The 18,896-nt window shown below is 42.2% G+C and overlaps 1 protein-coding gene across 3 annotated transcripts in view; it reads left to right on the top strand.

The window, feature by feature from the left end:
- Window positions 1-18,896, top strand: part of SYNE2 (spectrin repeat containing nuclear envelope protein 2) — a 180,580-nt gene that overhangs the window by 105,106 nt on the left and 56,578 nt on the right. For 2 of the 3 annotated variants that reach the window (XM_017807555.1, XM_017807558.1), the window contains exons 68-84: window positions 2,294-2,509; window positions 4,331-4,498; window positions 5,502-5,627; window positions 6,501-6,613; window positions 7,249-7,390; window positions 8,346-8,477; window positions 9,047-9,199; window positions 9,446-9,655; window positions 10,766-10,867; window positions 11,894-12,013; window positions 12,185-12,385; window positions 13,792-13,965; window positions 14,552-14,683; window positions 16,502-16,698; window positions 16,898-17,030; window positions 17,862-18,044; window positions 18,480-18,626. In XM_017807555.1, the coding sequence (XP_017663044.1) occupies window positions 2,294-2,509; window positions 4,331-4,498; window positions 5,502-5,627; window positions 6,501-6,613; window positions 7,249-7,390; window positions 8,346-8,477; window positions 9,047-9,199; window positions 9,446-9,655; window positions 10,766-10,867; window positions 11,894-12,013; window positions 12,185-12,385; window positions 13,792-13,965; window positions 14,552-14,683; window positions 16,502-16,698; window positions 16,898-17,030; window positions 17,862-18,044; window positions 18,480-18,626 (2,649 nt within the window). The remainder of the gene's footprint in view (window positions 1-2,293; window positions 2,510-4,330; window positions 4,499-5,501; window positions 5,628-6,500; window positions 6,614-7,248; window positions 7,391-8,345; window positions 8,478-9,046; window positions 9,200-9,445; window positions 9,656-10,765; window positions 10,868-11,893; window positions 12,014-12,184; window positions 12,386-13,791; window positions 13,966-14,551; window positions 14,684-16,501; window positions 16,699-16,897; window positions 17,031-17,861; window positions 18,045-18,479; window positions 18,627-18,896) is intronic. The other variant, XM_017807556.1, reaches the window with a different exon arrangement.

Here is an 18,896-nt window from a genome sequence, read left to right on the forward strand (position 1 = left end):
CCTAGAATTGTTAAAGTTGGAAGAGACCTCTAAGATTATCGAGTCCAACTGTTAACCCAGCACCACCATGTTCACCACTAAACCATATCCCTAAGTGCCACATCTACACGTTTTTTGAACACTTGCAGTAATGGTGATTCCACCACTTCCCTGGGCAGCCTGTTCCAATGCCTGACCACCCTTTCAGTGAAGAAATTTTTTCTAATATCCAGTCTAAACTTTCCCTGGGGCAACTTTGAGGCCATTTCCTCTGGTTCTATCCCTTGTCTGGGAGAAGAGACCAACTCCCACCTCACTACAACCTCCTTTCATGTAGCTTAGAGAACAGTAAGGTCTCTCTTGAGCCACTCTGCTTATCCAGGACTCCTGGTAAATGATTGAATGTGGTTTGATAGCTCTTCCACCAGCTTCCTCAGTACCCCTGTGTGGATCCCAGCAGACCCCATAGACTCGTGCATGTCTGAGCAGCATAGCAGGTCAATGACCATTCTCCCTTGGATTATGAGGGTTTTGTTCTTCTCCCTGTCTCTATCTTCCAGCTCAGAGGGGTGGGTACCCAGAGAACAACACTGGTCTTCCTATTAAAGACTGAGGCAAAGAAGGCATTAAGTACCTCAGCCTTTTCCTTATCTTCTGTTGCTGGGTTTCCCCTGCATCCAGTAAAGCATGGAGGTTCTCCTTAGCCCTCCTTTTGTTGCTGATGTATTCGTAACGTTTTCTGTTGTCTTTTACAGCAGCAATCAGATCAAGTTCTAGTTGGGCTTTGGCCCTTCTAATTTTGTCCTTGCATAACCTCACAGCATCCTTGTGGTCTTCATAAGTTGCCTGTCCCTTCTTCCAAAGGTGTTATACTCTATTTCTCTGTGAGTTCCAGGAAGAGCTCTCTGTTCAGCCAGGACAGTCTTCTTCCAGTTTGGCCCCACTAGTGGATCTCCTCCTCAGAGTCCATAATGCTTCTTAACCTTTTGAATTCCTCTCACAGCTCCCTCACCAGGCTGAGCAGATGGTCCAGCTGGTCACACCTTACACTGCTGTTGTCCCTACTGCCTTCCAGTGCCAGTGCCAGGCTCTGGCACTCCCTGCAGCCCCAGACCTGGATGGCTACAGTTTTTTGTGGGAGCCCTGCCTGGGTCACCACATCCTTTCTGGCACATGCAGAGGATGTGGCTTTTGGGCAAGTGGACAAATTACCAGGGAGTGTAGTGATAGGACAAGGAGTAATAGTTCTCAGTGAACTTAGATTGGTTATTAGGAAGAATTACTTTACTGTGAGAGTGGTAAGGCACTGGAACAGGTTTCTCAGAGAAGTTGTGGATGCCCCATCCCTGGAAACATTCAAGGTCAGATTGGACAGGGCTCTGAGCAACCTGATCCTAATGGAAGGTGTCCCTGCTCATTGCAAGGTGGTTGAATTAGTTGGCTGTTAAAGGTCCCTTCCCACCCAAACTGTTCTATGATGACATTGATAGCTGAAACAATGCATTTTTGCTCCCTTTTTTTTTGCCAAATCTCATTTTAACATGGAGCTTGTACACTACCTCTGACCATGTCAGTTGCCTGAATGTGTGCTCTAGAGCCACGGGAGCATACAAGTAGTTTGGTTCTTGTGGTGTTGTGCTTTATTTACTCACTAAGTTCCAGTGTTTGTATGCGTGGGGGCATATACAGACCTGTGCAGCCTCCCAAGCAACTGCTGATTATCTCCAAGCACTTTGGACTTCTCCTTATTACAGAAGTGTACAATGCAATATTGCTTTTTAAAGGAGGGCAAATAAGAAGAATTACCCAACATTTAATATTTAAAATACACCGGTTTTTTCTAGGGTGACCTAGAGCCTGAATAAAGCATATTTGACTGTTGGAACACACACAGGTAGCTTGTAAGCATTGCCCAACAGCTTGCTCTGCAGCTCCAAACTGCATTGCTTTTACATATAACTCCCACAGAAAGACATCTCTCCTTGGGGGAGAGCTGGTTAATGGTGAGTCATCCTCTTCCTGTGCGCTCAGGAACTACCTGCGTGCTCAGGTATAGCTGTGCAAATGCAAATTGCTGCCTGGAAACCTGTTACACCAGATCTTGGATCTCCAGGCTGCTGCGTTTCCCTTTCTTTTTCTTTTTTCCCTCTTTTTTTTTTCCTTTTCTTTTTTTCCCAAGTCTGGGAACACTGTGACAGAGTTGTTTCGGAGCACTTGTGAGTGTGAAAGTTAATCATTTCTCACCGGTAAGGGGAGGGGAAAGAAATGACAAACCAGAGAGTTAACCATGTTCCTTTCATGTGCTTTGCTTCAGAGCGACCAGCCGCCTCCAGTCCCCAACGTCGCCCTGGGCTCTCGAGGGGAAGCACTGGATGGCGGGAAGCCTGAGCCAGAATCCATCCTCCTGGTGTGCCAGGCCCAGGTTGCCGAGCTGGAACAATGGCTAGACAAAACTAAAATGTCCCTGAGGTCAGACCCTCAGACCCCCCACGCGCAGCAGGTGGTGGAGCCGCAGCTTGCGGATTGCCAGGTAAGACGGAGCAGGAGCAGTCGGTTTGCTGCTGCCATCCAAACCAGGCACCCTTCCCTGGGGGGTGTGTCTGCAGAAAAGCTGTGCTTGCTCTTCTCTCCCTGCTTCATCAGCTTCATCACACCGTGCAGAGAACAGGTGACTGCTTGGCTTCAGTTTCAGGTGCAGCTTTGTAAGGGCTTAGTTAAGATACCCATTTTTAGAGTTGGGATCTGTATGCATCCAGGGGATTTAGGTAGAATTCTGGAGTGTTTGTAAAGCTTTGTTTTTCTTTGGATTGTTTTCAAAAACATGGCTAATTATAGTTTAAATCCTCTATTGAAAGGCAATTTTTCATTAGTCTCAATCATGATAAATCAGCTAGAAACAAAAGAGTATTTTTTTCTTTTGACAGTTTCACTCTGTTTCTGTCAGAGTAATTTAAAAGACTGCTATAAAAGAGCTTCCAAGCTGGTTAATTCTACTTTTGCACTTGTTGCTTAGGTAGAAAGATGGCACTTTCCCCCTGCCCTCACATATTTGGACCTACTGCATTTACTCCTAGGGCAGCCTCTTGCCCCATGGCAGTGGAACAAAAGGAGTGGGTGGTACCTTTTGGTGAAAATGGGAGGAGGAAAACAGGACTGGCATGAGGGGCTGGGTGGGAGACAGTCCTGGCATGCAGCAAGTGCAGATTAAAACAAAGAATGCAGGCAAGCCACTCTGAAGCTCCCTGTGGTGCCAGTCTGGTGTGCCAGTTTACTTCAAATGCTGAGTCTACCTAGAGCAACAAATTTCACTCACCATAAAGGAGCCAATACCAAAATGTCCCCATTTTAAATTACCAGGAGACATTTCCACCTGTTTTGTTGCTGGTTTGGGTGTTGTTTTTATTTTTTAATAGGAACTGAGTCCCTGCCAAGAAGTGCCTCTGGGTTTAAGCTGTGATTCAGCCAAGTGCTCAGGTGCTGAACTCTGTGGGAATTAGGATCCTGAATGCACCTAGGTGTCTGGATGCATCTGGATCCCATTCAGCATTTGTGTCAGCACAGGCCTCAACAGGGCAGTTCCAGCTGGTAAAAACAAGCAGGCTTTGGGCAGCTGTAAGAGCTGCTCAGTTCCTGTTGGCTTGAACTGCCTGGCTCAATGTAAAGATGAGAACTCAGGGGCGGAAGAGAATTTTCTAACCTAATCAAGACCTACACAAAAAGATACACATAGAACAAAGACAAATATTCTCCAGATCCAGGCGTATGATGTAAAGCAGTTAATTTATTACAGTTAATTACTTTGAAGTTGAGCCATGATACCTGTCTCCACACTCACCTTAAAAACATGAGTTTAAAGTATGCAGAGATGCACTTTGATTCAAAGCAGCTTGAATCAAAAAGCAGATCCCAGCAGTTTGCAGTGGCCTGGCTGACACATGGGAACATTGCTATGCGTTGGTAATTCAGCATCGTTTGTCCCAAAGGGTGATGTGAGCAGTCTGTGCACTGCCTTTCTCCCCCACTGAGATGTGTTGTCTTCTTGGTCACACTCAAATGGAGTCTGTAATTTCTGCTCTCCTCTTTTATTGCTTCATATCTGGGTTAATATAACTTCCTGCAGATCCTATTGTTTGAAACAGTGTTAAGATTAACTCTGTAAAAAATTTATTTAATTGTTCAGAATAAAAAGAGTCTATATTGGAGGAAATCTTGGGGGGGGCACAGCTATTTCTCTTGCCTGTATGTTTCTATTCTTTTCAAACAGGAGTGGTGTGAGCACTGACTTCAGAATGTTGTCAGGAGAGGAGTGTTGTACTTCTAAGAATGAATAATTATCTGCTGTCCCTTCTAGGTGAGGTTATCAGAGATTGAACAAAAGGTCCTCTCTTTACTGGAAGATTGTGGAGATAGTGCAGATTACCAACAAAAAACAGAGGCTCTTTCCATGAAGCTGAAGGAAGTGAAGCGCAGTTTGGAGAATGTCCAGATGATGCTTCAAGACAAGTACAATGAAGAGCAGGTAAAGCATATGAATGCTGTGCAGACCAAGAGTGAGAGTCATGGTGCTTTAATGGTCTGTAGTTGCAGAAGAACAGTTAGAGTTCACCATGTGAAGCAAGGAAGGGAGAGAAGTCAATCACAAATGTCAGAGTTACTATTATTCTAGTTTACAGCCCTGTATAATTACTTGCAGTTTGTAGCAAGTAGTGGATTTTAATGAGTTTCTGAACAGCGTTGTTTCTGCTTTAAGTGCTCAGTGACAGAAGTCAACATTTTGCAAGGAATATAGGAAAAGGACTGGGGTTTTGGTTTGGTTCTAAATGCCTTTAAAATGCCGTGATGTTTGGGATAATATCACAGCAGAGAGGCTTTTCAGTAACTTTCTCTTTGAAGAATGCCTAAATGGCAAGGACAGTGACTGACACAGCTGCACAGTCTTTGCTAAGTTTCCCAGTGGGTGAGACAGTAACTCCTGGTTTCAGAGCTCATTCCCTTTTGTTGTACAAGGGATCAGAGAAGCCCACCTGATGTGTTTGTGTAAGAGCAGCTACAGTTTCTCCAGGGCTGGAGGAGCACAGTCTAAAAGGGAGCCTGCATGGCCCAGGAGAGAATTATTGCTGGTAAAGGCTCCTGTTGAAATACCTCTGTGAGCAGAGACAGATAGAGAATCCAGGCACATGACCAAATTTATAAGTAAAAATTGCACATCCCTATAATTTGGTCAAACAATAAGAATGGAGGGTTAGTATCACCTAATCTGCTAACAGGTAAAACAAAGCACCTGTAACTGTTGGGGGAGAACTGTGAGGACCTTGGCAGCAGGTTAGAATGGATTAAACTTTCAGTAAACGGAACTGGACAAAAATCTTTGCAAAAGTAGCAATTGTGTTTCATGTGCTGCTGATTCTGTGTATGGTAAGTCCGAGACAGCTTCGCTTTTGCCCTTTTCCCAAACTGCACCTGAGGGGTTCTGCTCTCTTGTCAAGTCTGGAAGCTTTCCCCCACTGGATCTCTCTTTACAGGTTAACAACAGGGAGAGGGTCGACCCAGAGCCCCTTGAGATCCTGCACTCAGATGGCTTCAGTGTGCCCCAGCCTGCCCTTGCCGAACAGCCACTTGGTTGGCACAACGGTCTCCAGCACCCACAGGTAATTCTCCTCCCATCCAGGAGCCAGGCTGCTCCACATCCCCTGTGGGTGGGGGAAACAGCTGCGTTTACAGCTTCTGCAGAAGTTTGTCAGGACGCAGAAAGGTCTCACTGTTAAAATCCCTTGTCCAAAAGGTTTAGTAATATTGCAAAGCGGGGTGGGACCCTGACATTTGCCTTGTTTCATGATGATTCAGATGGCATCACCTATCCCTCCAGTCTCCTATCCTTGAGGCGTTGATGTGTTATGAAATCTGAATCCATGTATTGACATTACTTTTGAAGATGCATTTGAAGCTAAAGCTTTTTGTATGTCTTCCCATGGGCTAACTCACAAGGACTTTAAGGTGGTTGTTAGTACAATAAAAAAATCCTGTGATGTTCTGTGCTCTGCAAACTACTTCTGTTTTACTATCTGAAAAATTAACTTTTGCCATTTTGATGCTATTAGAAAAGAGTTGGAGAAAATTATCCAGGTTGAGCTGCTAGAATTGCTCACTTTTCACTCGACGCTCTCCTTTTGACTAATGGAAATCATATTTGAGCAAATCCCCATTTTCCCTTGCCGCTCTCTCTGTCTAAGGATTGCAGTAGGTGGCCCTTAAATTTCCATGTCTACATAATTTGTTTCCGATTGATGGATTTTGCTTTTAAGTCTTCAGCTCAGGCAGAAATACATCCCGTAAAAATACATGTTTGCAGAAAACTGTTTGTTTTGTAAAGTCATGTTTACGCATAAATTGCACTTTATTCTGACAGATGTATTCTTATTTTCATTGCCGAATGATTTCACTTAAAATGTGATTGGAAAAGCGCAATCATCATTTCAGATTATTACAGTTCAAATAACTGTTCTGCTGTCCTCTGTGCACAGGATCTGAAAGTAAAAGCAGCTGAGCAGAAAAGCCTCATTGACTTTATTGAGTCGTGCGTGTTAAAAATGCAGCCACAGCTTGAGGACAGTGTGACTCAGAAATCAGAATCAAGGTACGAAAAAACAAACTCAGTTACCAGATTCAGTGATGTGAATAAACCTGTTGAAGGTTTGCAGTCATGCCATTGGTGCCTGTAGAAGAAAAATGGCAGAAACCGGGGATATCTGCCATCAACAGTCTAGAGAAATAGAGGCTCGTTCATGTGACACACTCCTTGATACTGGGCTGACTCCAGTGCTCAGAGTCAGTCTGGCTGTCAGGCAGCACTGACACCTGCTGTGGACTAAAACAGGCCCCTCTGGAGGCGAGTTGGGTGTGTCTGTTCACAGCCATTGCTGTACAAATGCACAGACACACCCAGCCAGGTTCAAAGGCAGCAGCCTTGAAAAGGGGACGTGGGGGTCATGTACCTTCCAGTATGGAACTGAGACTTGCTACAGGACTGTGCTCCCCATGTTGCCATTACAGACATGGAGGCTGCCAGCAGGCCTCTAGGATGTTTCATTTGAAGGGAAAAGTCCAAAGAAATGTATCAAAGCTTGGATTAAAGATCATCCATACACTTGGTTTCAGGCTGGTTTTGAGACAGGAGCAAGAGGAATTAATTTTACACAAGAAGCCTTACAAACCTGGTTTTACTTATTCTGTTTCAGTATTTGCCATTCTGACAATGTTTTCTCAATACAGCAGTGGAGAATCTGATTCAAAGAGCAAGCAGGCTGATCCCACCTTGGCTCCAAAGGATCAAATGGGAAATAAATGGCAATATTTACAACAAGAGCTGTCATCAAAGGTGAAATCTCCTCTCTGCCAGCTTGTGGAACCTCAGGTTTGTTTAAGTTCAGTAAAACACTCTCTGTGGGCAGTCCTTTGTGGTAAAGATAGCAATTAGTGTATCTTCCTGTGTCACCTTAGCATGGCTCTTCATCAGATAACTGAAACCTGTGCAAGCATTCTCCAGAGGAGATTGTTACTGCATAGTGTTTTCATAATTGTCTTTTAATTTTACTTTGAGGTAAATCATGTCTCTGAAGTAGTGACTACTAAGCACAGTGTGGGAGCACCTGGTGAGTCTTTGTAGTTAACATTCAGACTGGATGTTATCTGCTTCATTCTTTCAAGAGAATTAAGAGAGTTAGCCTGCAAGCTCCCAGCTGATTTTTTTGGATGTGGGTTAAGTCAGTTAAGTGGGTTAAGTTCCCCCAAGTGAGAACATTTTGGTCAGAGCAAATCTCTGGCTAAAATTTTGTTCTGCCATTCACCATTGTGTTCTCTCATTCTCATATGTCAAAAGCAGAGTTTGGACTGCAACAAGAGCGCGCTGTGTTTATGTTCTGGACTGACTGCAGAATTTTACTCCTTGGACAAAACTGTAATTCCTGTTATTAACAGTTTTGTTCACATTAAATTAGAATAATTAGATTTCTTATTCTCTGAAATTGCTGCTATACAAGAAAGAATATCAGACATAAAAGAATGAATGTCGGCTCTTTTGCAGGCAAGACTTAACCCTGCAGTGGGCAGTAGGGTTGCCTTAACACAAACTACTGCTGTAGCCCTTAAAACTGGGAATCAGAGGCTCCTTTTTCAGTCAGTCTCCCATCAGGGCATAGCCTGCCCAACTTTTGCCAGTATAAAGGGATCCCTGCTATCCAGGTGCTTTATATTAGTGCCTTAAAAGTTTCATTTTAATGCTTTTTGAGAGGAGTGATATTTCATTGCCCATAGCCCTGTCTTCATTTGAGCTTTTCACCTAATTTCAGTGTTCTTTTTTCAAATGTTAGATTACAACAAAGATGAACATGCTGCCCCGAGGAACATTCACAGGTGCAGGAACCCCCACCGTGGAAGAACTGAAAACTTACACTGTCCAGCTGGGAGACCTGAGCCAGGAAGCAAATGTGGTGCATGCACAGGTAAAAATGGCATGTCCTGGCATTGCAAAAAATACCAGGGATTCTAGAAACAAGACACTGCTTGGACACTGGGAAACAGTCAGTAATCATATTATTGCAAGTGGCATTCACTGTAGTGAGCTTTTGCATTGGGTGTGGACTAGAATGTAGAAATCAGCTTTGGATTTTGAGAGGAAACATTTCAAATTTCAGCTATGATACTTCTGCTAACTGAATCCAAAGATTTGCTAGTGTGGGTAAAAATCCTCAAGCTATATAAAGCAAGGAAAATGATTTCAGTAAATCTGCAGGATTGGAGCTGACAAGACAAATTTGTTATGCTCATTCCTGAGATTAGAGACCTGAAAGACCACAGCCAGTCTCTAATAAATAAAGAGTTATTGTCTCAGCTTTGTCCTTGACAGCTCTGAATGTTACATGCATATAATTGTCTCATGAGTCTGTCTCTCAGTATTTAATTAATTCCATTTTATTATTAGCTGACCGAACCTCTAACCTTATAGGAGTGAATAAATCTTAGCCATGCCTTGGGTGAAAGTACTGAAAACTTCTGGCTTGCATTTACTCAGGATAACGTGGCAGAGGAAGTCTCTTCCAATTTGGACAGAAAGTTGTTTGAGTTGCTTCTGGCGATCAGCCGATGTTTGAATAACATGGAGGAGATGTTAAACACCTCAGTCCTCTCCACAGAAGAGGCAGCCGTGCAGCAGGCTCTTTATGAGGTAACTGTCCATTCTGGGAAGGAGAAATCCCAGTGGATTTCTGTTACAACAGAATATATACGGCCTTATATTTCCCCTCTGTTTTGCTGGCATTATTCAGGAATAACAGCACCAAACTATTTGGTATTGCACAAATTTGGGCCTATTGCTTTTAACAATTACCAGCTTGAGTCCTGCTGCCTTTTACAGGTGAGAGTCCTCGGAAAGACCATTTTCACTCATATTACTTTTCTTTCAATCCTTTAGACTCTGTCTGTCGAGCTGCAAAAACTTCACGCTGATCTGAGTGATAAAAAGGATGATCTCCTGAAGTCTATTAGCTGTGCTGGTGGGAGCACAGATGTGTTCTGCGAGTGCTTTAACAACTTGCAGGCACGGCTGGAACAAACTCAAGCTGCCACTGCTTCAAGGAGCAACTCAATGAAAGCTGGGCTGGATCATAATAGCAATTATCTGGTACTCCACTGCCAAATGCACATCTTGTTTCACAGCATCTGTTAGACTTGTCAGTGTTAATGCATTTGGATTACAGATGAGCAACCTCTAATGGACGACTTCTTTTTTTTTTTTTTTCTACTAAACAAACTTGTCTTGGCCTCTCAAGAAGCAAATTAATTTTGCTGGTTACAGTGCTGTTTGCAGTGCTGACTGCTATAGAGACCCGGAGCGTGGTAGAAAATTTGCATGCGGAAAGTATGGAAGTAACCTGGTATCCCATGCAGGCTGAGCTACAGGCTAAAGCAAGTTTCTGTGTGTAGGGATTAGGCCAAGGAGAGTTTCATGTACTGTTTCTGCTGCTGTGTCCTCAGGAGAGGCAGCCTTCTTCCCTTTTGGTGCCATGTCTGACACTGGGCTACTTTTAGCAATGTATTGGGGGTTGATTTGGCTCCACTGTATTTACTGTTCCTTTAGACTTTGTGTAGCTGAAGCCATAGTTTTGCAAATTTGCCCTTTTTTTGTTCTTTCTCAGAAAAGGAGATAATGAGAAGCTTTTCTTTAGATTCTCGTGATGTGCTGAATCAACTAACTATTGCTGGAAAACACTCAGATCAGGTATTTAGTCTGAAGTAAGGAAAGAGCCTGGTCTTAGAAATACAGTTTGCAGTGTCCAGCAAAACTTCAGTGTGCTCATCATCTGCAAGATGGCCTGGCTCTTTACTGCTGAATAATAAAGCAGTTCCGTTGAAGAACACTGGGATATTGTCTCCAAACAGCAGCAGAACTAGTCTAGCAGTGTTTATTTATGCAGAATCCATGGAGCTCCATCAGTCAGCCAGTAATGGGCTCATTTTCTTATTTTCAGAAGAGAAGAATTTGATAAGTTTCACAGATTTTTACAGTCATAGAGGATCATTGAGACAGACTAATCTACCTTCTTACACTACACAGACTCCAGAATTTCCCTCTCTAAATTACTGCTTTAAGCCCATAATGCACATGCTTTATTTTTTCTGTTTTTTTTAAAGGAGAAAAACATGCTTTTGCTGTTGTTTGCTGTGTAATTTTGTCTGGTCATTACTCTATTCCTGATACATGATATATTTCTGATGTTTGTTTCTTTTGCAGAATCAAACCAGGCTGCTCTATGATCAGTTAACTGAGAAAAAAGCTGCTCTGCAACAATGCTTGAATGAACTACATGGACATAATGTTTCTGAACAGCTTCAGGTAATTTTATTCAAAGGAAAGGAGAGTTTTTACAGCATTAGCTATTATTTCCAGTTTTCTGCAATCTATTAAGTTTCATATTTTCTAAAATTTGAGTCTCACCTAGGTTTTAAAATTGAGAAAGGCGAGAGTTCAGTATTTGCCATATTTGCCACCCCCCTTTTTTTTTTTCCACTACACCCCAATCTGTAGACAGACCTTTTGTAGCTCTTTTAGTTGTTGGAGTGGAGAAACCAGTCTCTCCACAACCTCTCAGAGCAAATACTATTAAACCCCATACTATTAAAGGGGGAAAAAAAGAGCTACACAGAGTACAGCACTTCACACATTTGGCCTTTTTATATGCAAAACTAGCTTTTTTATGTGGGAATAGGACTCTAGTATTTATATCTACTCATGTAGCATTTATGAGCACTTTGTCATATGGAATTTGACCAGTTAAGCTATTTTCTTTGACCTTTATAGGGATTAGAAGAGAATTAAAAATTAACAGACTCCATATCCTTCCTAGAATGGCCATTGGCCATCTACCTACTTGTTGCCGAAGCAAAGAGGGTATCTGGAAACTTCTTTATTACAGGCTCATAGCCTTGTTTACAGGCATAATTTTCTGCCAGACTGAGAGCTGTGTTCCCTGCTGAATCCCCTAGCAGGGATTGCTGCCTTGGGTATATTCTGTCAGGTAACCACTCTTGGAAAAGAAATGCCAGACATATATAGCTTTCCTTTCTTCAGAGAGGACTTGTCTCAATTCATTCCTAACTGAGTATTTATGGTTCATTAAAAAAATGGTGTTTTCTGAGTCCATGATTCCTTTTAATGGCTGCTCTTGAATTAGTAAACTGAAATGCATGTTGAATGCTGTACTATGTCATGAACAGTCTTGTCCATTTAGTTTTATAAGATCATTGGATCTTCCGAAGTACTGGCACAGATCCAGCCTCTGGATCCACTGCTCTACCAGTGATAATGGAAAGTTTAATGGAATGGAACTCTTCCTAGTAGCTTGTTTTGTCCTTCTTTCAGAAAGTTGATGCCTATGCTTTGGAGCTGCAAAACTTTGAAAACCAAGTGGCAAAATTGAGAGGCCATGGAGAAAGATTGCAGTTACCTATCACCTTAATCCAGGAAGCTTATAAATTAGAGGTAAGGGGACAGTACAGTTTCCACTTACTCAACAAGGTTTGATTTTTCAAAGCACGGGTTTTTTTCAGCACCAAAAGGCTGATGGTTGTTTTGTTTTCTGGGAATGTATATGTGGGGTTGTGGGATTTACTTCTGTCCTTCATGAATTGCTTAACTGTGTTTACATTATAGGATGTTTTGGATGACATGTGGGGGATTCTGAAAGCAAAGTATGTGGAGCTGAACTCCCCTTCCATCAGTGAAAGCCAGTATGAGGACTTACTTCGTGGGTTTGGAGAGCTGGTAGCTATTGGAAGAGAGAAGATGGCACAAGATCCAAAGCACCTAGCAAAAAGTAGAGCAGCTCTGCAGTCTCACCTGGAAAATCACAAGGTATAAGATGCTTATCACAGCAATGCTTAGATCAGCATAGCAGGATCACTGTTTGTTGTGAGTGGTTTCTCTCCAGTGAAATGGAGAAGAATAACTGGCTCATGCATGGGGGAGGGACTGGAATATGTGCAGAAAACAAAGCAAAGGTTTTCAGTAGACCAAAACAGGACCCACTAAAATATGAAAGAGTGGCTGTTATTACAAATGCAGTTTTGGTGATAAATTACTACTTTTGCTTACTCAGAACATACTGATATATAAGGAAAACACATGTCCTTCTAAGTACTGACAGTAAATCAGGAGTGAGGTTCTTGAAATTGTATAGCAACTGGGAGTTGAGCCTTTGCTTTCAGCATTCTGTGCCATCATGATCTGGTGGAGGAAACTTACCCATAGCAGCCACTTTTCCAATGGGAGAGTAGTTGAGACCCTCCCCTTTGCAGCCCAGTGTCCCTTGTATTCAGCTGCTACATGCTTGGTGGGAGATGCTGAGAAGGCACCTGCATCCTCACTGTCCTGCACTTGGCAGGCAGCCCTGGCCAGCACCAGTCACTGGAAGGTGTCTCTGTCATGTCAATACCTTGATGTAACTGTTCCACGTAGCTTAAACTCCTTAAAAATTCCTTTAAGTGCTGAGCACTGCAAACCACTACTCCAAAGTCATGGGAGTCAAGCATAGGTGGTTGTCACTCACAGCTTGCCCTTAGCAAAGCCAAATGTTAGGAATTTACTTACAAAGCAAAAGAAAACTGCAAAAGCCATTTTCTCTACCCTGGTAGGAATGCTCAGGATGCTCACACAGCCTATGCCTGGAGTATGGTCTTTAAGTGAAATTCTTGTACTAGTTATTAGTTCTTAATGAAGAATGTCTTGATTGAAGACCCTGAAACCTTTTTTTGGGGGGGGGAAGTGCTGTGTTGAGATTCAGACATTTACCAAGAGCCATAACTAAATCAAACTGTTGCCTTGTAGTTATATGAAACTATTGTTCCCTGCCTACTACTTATTGCTTGAAGTCACTTGAAATCTAGGTGGATAATGGATAAACGAACTGGATAATAACTGTGTGTGGGGATAACTACCTCATGCTAAACTACACATTTATTTACAGCTAAACTCTTCCTTCCATTATCTTCCTACAGCATCTATGAATTTCATACAAACTGAAGGTATAAATGTAGATAATTTTCTTTAGAAGTGTATAAATGAGAACAGTGTATTCAGCTCATCACTCATTTCTGACTAACTGTGAAATGATCAGTAACCGCCCATCTTGGGGTGATGCAGAATTTGGGTAGTAGTCTCCTGACTCCAGCTATGCCCTGAAACTGGCTTCTCAGTGAGTCTTTTCCTGCTGTGAGTGTGTGATCTCTCTTAAAGACCAAGCTTTAACTTGTTTTTTTCAGGACTTTTTCCGCAACCTCATGACCCGCATGGCTTACATGCAAGCATTTTCTAAGAGAGTGAGTCCTTCTGTCCTGCAAAAGAGAGAGGAATTCTGGAAAGAGCTGGTGAATGAAGTCAGGTTGCTGGAGCAGAAGGCCTGCCAATATGGTATCCACTTAGAAAGCCTGTTAAAGGTAATAACTCAAAAGAAACCCAGAGTAAAAGCTGGAGGAAGAAGAAAAGTTTCATCTAAGGCAACTCTTTTCCCATCAGTGATTCTTTGGGTAGTAGTTGTCCTTTCCTGACTGCACTGGACAGCAACAGTCCATTAGTTATTCTGTGTGTGTCAGTAAACCAACTTTATCCTTGCAAGTCTCTGAAAGTGGACATTTCAACTTATTATTCTGACATGGGTGGGACTTTATGACTTCTTGCAGTAACTTTTGAGTGCCTGGACTGACAGAAGAGCCTTTTAAGGCACAAAAATACCATCCGCACTCTAAAATAAGACTTAATCTTAAAACACACCTAGGGAATAAAAAATTATGTACACCACTTTAAAATAAGAACCCTTGAAGATATTGGAGAATGAATAATTAATTCATCTGTGGTGAAATCATGTCTCCCTTTATTTTAATTTCCATATTATTCACCTGTTTTCATGTTATGTTTCATTAAAGCAAGAGCTGCTGATGCTAGAATAAACAGTAAGGCCTGAGTCTGGTGTAGCAAAAACGCAGATTGATGTGTGCTGTGTTAATGATTCAATTTATTTTTTAGGAATGGATGGTGTTTGATGAGGAATGCCTAGTTTTCAATAAGGAGTTAGAGGCACTTGCCTCTACATTGCCTTCTGTCAATTTGGTTGAAGAAACTGAAGAAAGATTAATGGAAAGGATTGCACTTCTAGAGGTATTTATGTGTTTCTCCTTCTGGCTTTCTTTGTGGATCTGTAGAGTTGACCAAAAGATTAGTTAGAATATGAGAAGATGATGATTTTTAGGACCCTGTTTCCTTTGTCTCCTTGCCTGTGTGTGGATGCAAGCCAACAACTTACTTTTAACAGTATCAGGGGACCAGGCTGCTAATTTCAACCACAGGCTACAAGTTCATCTAAGTGGGAATAATGACTATAGCTACTTTAGAAGTTGGTCTGCAAATGCAAATATTTGGGGTAAGATGGTGTGCAGGCTCCATGGATCCCAAATACAGCAAGGAGCTTTGGAGTGCACACAGAGCCACTTCTCTGTAATTCAGGAAAGATTTTCATGCCATGGTGTAAAACCTGTGGAAGAGGAGAATCAACCTAGTGCCTTCAAATGCCTGAAAATATGAAGTATTTGAACCCCTATTGCAACCCTGGTTGCAGCTGCATCTCTGATGGCAGAGCTGCATCTTTTATTTGGAACCTCAGCTGCAGTTGGAAATATTTTATCCATGTTTTAAACACATTTAAATATAAGGATATGAAAGCAGCTTTTATGATTGTTTTATAAAATTAAGAAGAAATAGTATTCAGTAACCTTAGTGATGTATTTTCAGAGAGTGCTCTGCATTCCTCAGATGTGTGACCTTTCTCAGTCTTCAGAGACAAATTTTTGAATTAATAAATGTTTGGGTCTATACTGAGTCCAGTTTGATATTTAGATTCATAGACTAGAAAGGGCAGAAAGGATTATAGCGATTTAATCTGTCTGACTGCATGAAAGAGGTCACTGGATATTCCCAGAAAATTCTGAGCTATATTAAAGCTTTTGTAATTGATCAACAGTAGATATTTACAATCATAGTGGCCCTCTGGTGCTTTTGATACCTGTTGCACTGAGGCAGGAGACATGCAATGCATAATCAGTAAGTGTGAAGTTGCCTAGTTTTCCTTGGCTTTTTAAGTTTTTAACTAGCTCTTCACTCTTTATTTGTCTTTAAAGAAATCAGAAACAAAGTAGTAAAGCTTTAGAAGATGTTTTTGGGTGGAGCCCCAGCACTGGACCTTCACAATTGCAAGGACAGGGCAGAATAAAATTCTCTGGGGCTTAATTCCTGTGAGACAAATATCTCTATTAACAATATTGTACATGTCTGGATAGAAGTGAGATGCACATCACACAGTTGCTACTTTGTTTTCTCCCTGGGACTGATCTGCTTCCTGCTTTTTTTTTTTCTTTTTTACCCTTTCCTCATTTTGACCTTCCAGTGAAGTGTAGTAATGGTAAAATGCTGACTAAGGAAACCAGACTACTCCTATTTTTTTTCCTTAATAAGCTTCACTGTTCACTCTTTGTTCCTCTCTGCCACCATTATTCAATAATTATCCCAACAGTTTCCTTCAAAACTCTGGTAACATTTCTTTTTAAATAGGATAGAACCTGAAGGAAGCACAATAACTTTGAGGGGAACAGGAGGACAATAACAATAACTTTCTGGTGGGAACAACCATATGTTTGGACAGTGCAGCCAGATCTGACAGTCTTTGTCCATTGCCTGAGGTTTGCATGGGTCAGAAACGCCCATCAAATCATAACACATTCTGATTATGTATGAAAGTATGTTGAGATCTGTCTTGATCTCTCTAGGGGAAACAAAAAAACCCACCCACTCTTATTTGGAAAATAAAATACACGACAGAGTAAGTGTGAGATTAAGAAGTCAGAACAAATTATATGTGTTTTCCTAGCTGTGTTTTCTGTTTTTAAAATATTATTGTTCTGCAAACTTCCCATATTCTGACAGCAAATCAAAATCAGTGTTGATGAAAAGCATGCCAGGCTATACCAGATGGTGAAAGAAGGGAAGAAATTGCTGACTGCTGTGAGCTGTCCAGAAATAAGAAGCCAGATTGGGAAGCTGGAAGAGCAGTGGTTGTCCTTAACCAAAAAAGTTGGCCATGAACTACACCGACTTCAAACGTTACTGAAGCTCTTGGTCAGGTGGGTGTAACTCAAAAAGCAATTAGAGATATCAGTTAGACATCAGTTTCTGATCTTCTATAGGTGATAGCTGTAGTCAAGCTTCTGCAGGGTCCTGTAGGAGCAGAGGTGCTACAGAGAGGAGGACAATTTGGAGGGTGAGAATTGTATCCTAGCCTCAGCTAGATGTAATTTTCTGTGTTTTGTTTCCTCCTTGTAGCTACAACAGAGACTCTGAGGAATTAATGAAATGGCTGGACTCTGCTCAGCAGAGAATGAATTTTTGGAAGGAGCAGTCTCTCAATGTGTCACAAGATCTTCCCACCATCAGGGACACCATCAGCAGCTTGTTTGTAAGTCATTTCTGCTGCCAGGTTTAGATAAGGCGTTGTGACTTTTGGTGAAAATGACCATTTTGAGAGGTTTTTTTATTTGCCATGAGGTGTAAACTGCCCATGTAATACAGCACTGAATGGGTGTGTGCCCCAAAGCCACCAAAGACCTTCCTTCAGATCCTGAGACTGGCCAGAGATTGGAAATCAGAATGGAATCCTCTGTAATGAGCTCACAGCCCAGCCAGGATCTCTTTCTTATGCAAGTACAGCATACTGGCACTGTTTCTGTCTTGCTCCTGATGCCAAACACCAGATCCAGCAGTTTTGCCAAGCTGCCACTTAACAGCAGAACCTGGACTCAGGGTACGGGAGGGATGAATATGCTCAGCCAAAGTCAGGAAAGGGAAATATGCTGAATTGCATTTCATGTCTTTGCCTGCCCCCCTGTGCTGTGCTCCCCTTGGATGACCAGCCAGGAGGTTTAGCCCCAGTGTAAGGCCAGACAGAAGGAACAGTGCACAGTGGGAAAGCAGAGCATCATGAGGGTTGGACTGGTAGGTGTGAGCTGGCTGGAGACCTGAGGACTGGGGTTCCTCCCTGAACCTCTGTGTGAAATGAGAATCAGGATATTCCCATCCACATGGATGGGGCAAAAAGTGGCATTCAGCATTGTATCAAACTGGGCAGAAAAATGCTTTACCTGCTGCCAGAACATGTTGAGCTCACTGTTAAACTTGCTAAAATCTGCTTGAAGCATTTCATCCTGTGACTGAAAACGTGGTTTGTCTTATTCATTTAAATAGATATTTAAATATTTACCATGTCTTAAATTTCTCCTGTGTACCTCAGACGTTCTCTAAGGAAGTTGATGAAAAATCTTCCCTGAAGTCATCAGTGGTGAGCACTGCCAACCAGCTCTTTCACGTGAAGCAAGCTGATACTGCAGCACTTAGGTCATCTTTGGCAAAGTTTGAGCAAAAATGGGGAGAGCTGATTACACAACTCCCAGCCATCCAAGAAAAGCTTCACCAGGTGAGGAGACACTCTGCTGCCATCTCCCAGTTCAAGCTAAATTAATTACATTAAAATGTTGCTGCTGGGATTCAGTTGGCTGCTCCCTAAACTACCTTTTTCTGAGTTAACTGTCTGTCTTGCTTTCAGAATAACCCCAATATTGTACTGCAGTTTAAATATTGCAGTGTTCTTCCTGGGCTATTCTGCGTATATTTATTATCTTTACAGTTTTACATGAAAGTCTGTTAAAAAAAGAAATATTTTTATCTGAGATTTATGAATTCTTGAACCTTTCTTAAGTCACTTGCCCTTCTGGGGCACAGGGCTCACTATCAAGTTCATGCCCCTGTAATGCGATTATAGTGCCTGAGCCTTTCTAAAAATAGAAATGTCATTTTCCTTGATATTTCTAACAAGCAGAGTGTAGAGGATTCATTATATGCTTTATCCCAGCTTCAAATGGAAAAACTTTCATCGCGGGAAGCTATTGCTGAACTAATGACCTGGCTGGACCAGGTGGAACAGCAGCAGGAACATGAGGAGCCAGTAAATTCACAACGCAGTGCTGCCCAAGTCAAGAGCCTCCTTCACAAGTACAAGGTAAATGGGAAGCTGGAAGTCCAGGCCTTCTGCAAGGTGTTTGGCTGTAAAAAGGATGGAAACAGCCTACAGGCATTGTCATATCCTTCCCCTTGCTCTCAAGAGGGTTCCTCAGTCGCAAAGGTGTCTTAAAATCTTCCTTTATAAAACCTTATGCTTCTATGACACAGAAAACACTGCCTGTCCTGCAATACAGCTACTGCCTGCTGTGCTGTAATCTCCTTTTCCCTATGCTGTCCCATCTGTCTTGCTTGTTCTCTCTCTCGCATT

This window comes from Lepidothrix coronata, unplaced genomic scaffold (genome assembly GCF_001604755.1).
Source record: "Lepidothrix coronata isolate B3197 unplaced genomic scaffold, Lepidothrix_coronata-1.0 Scaffold19, whole genome shotgun sequence".
NCBI classification, from domain to species: domain Eukaryota; kingdom Metazoa; phylum Chordata; class Aves; order Passeriformes; family Pipridae; genus Lepidothrix; species Lepidothrix coronata.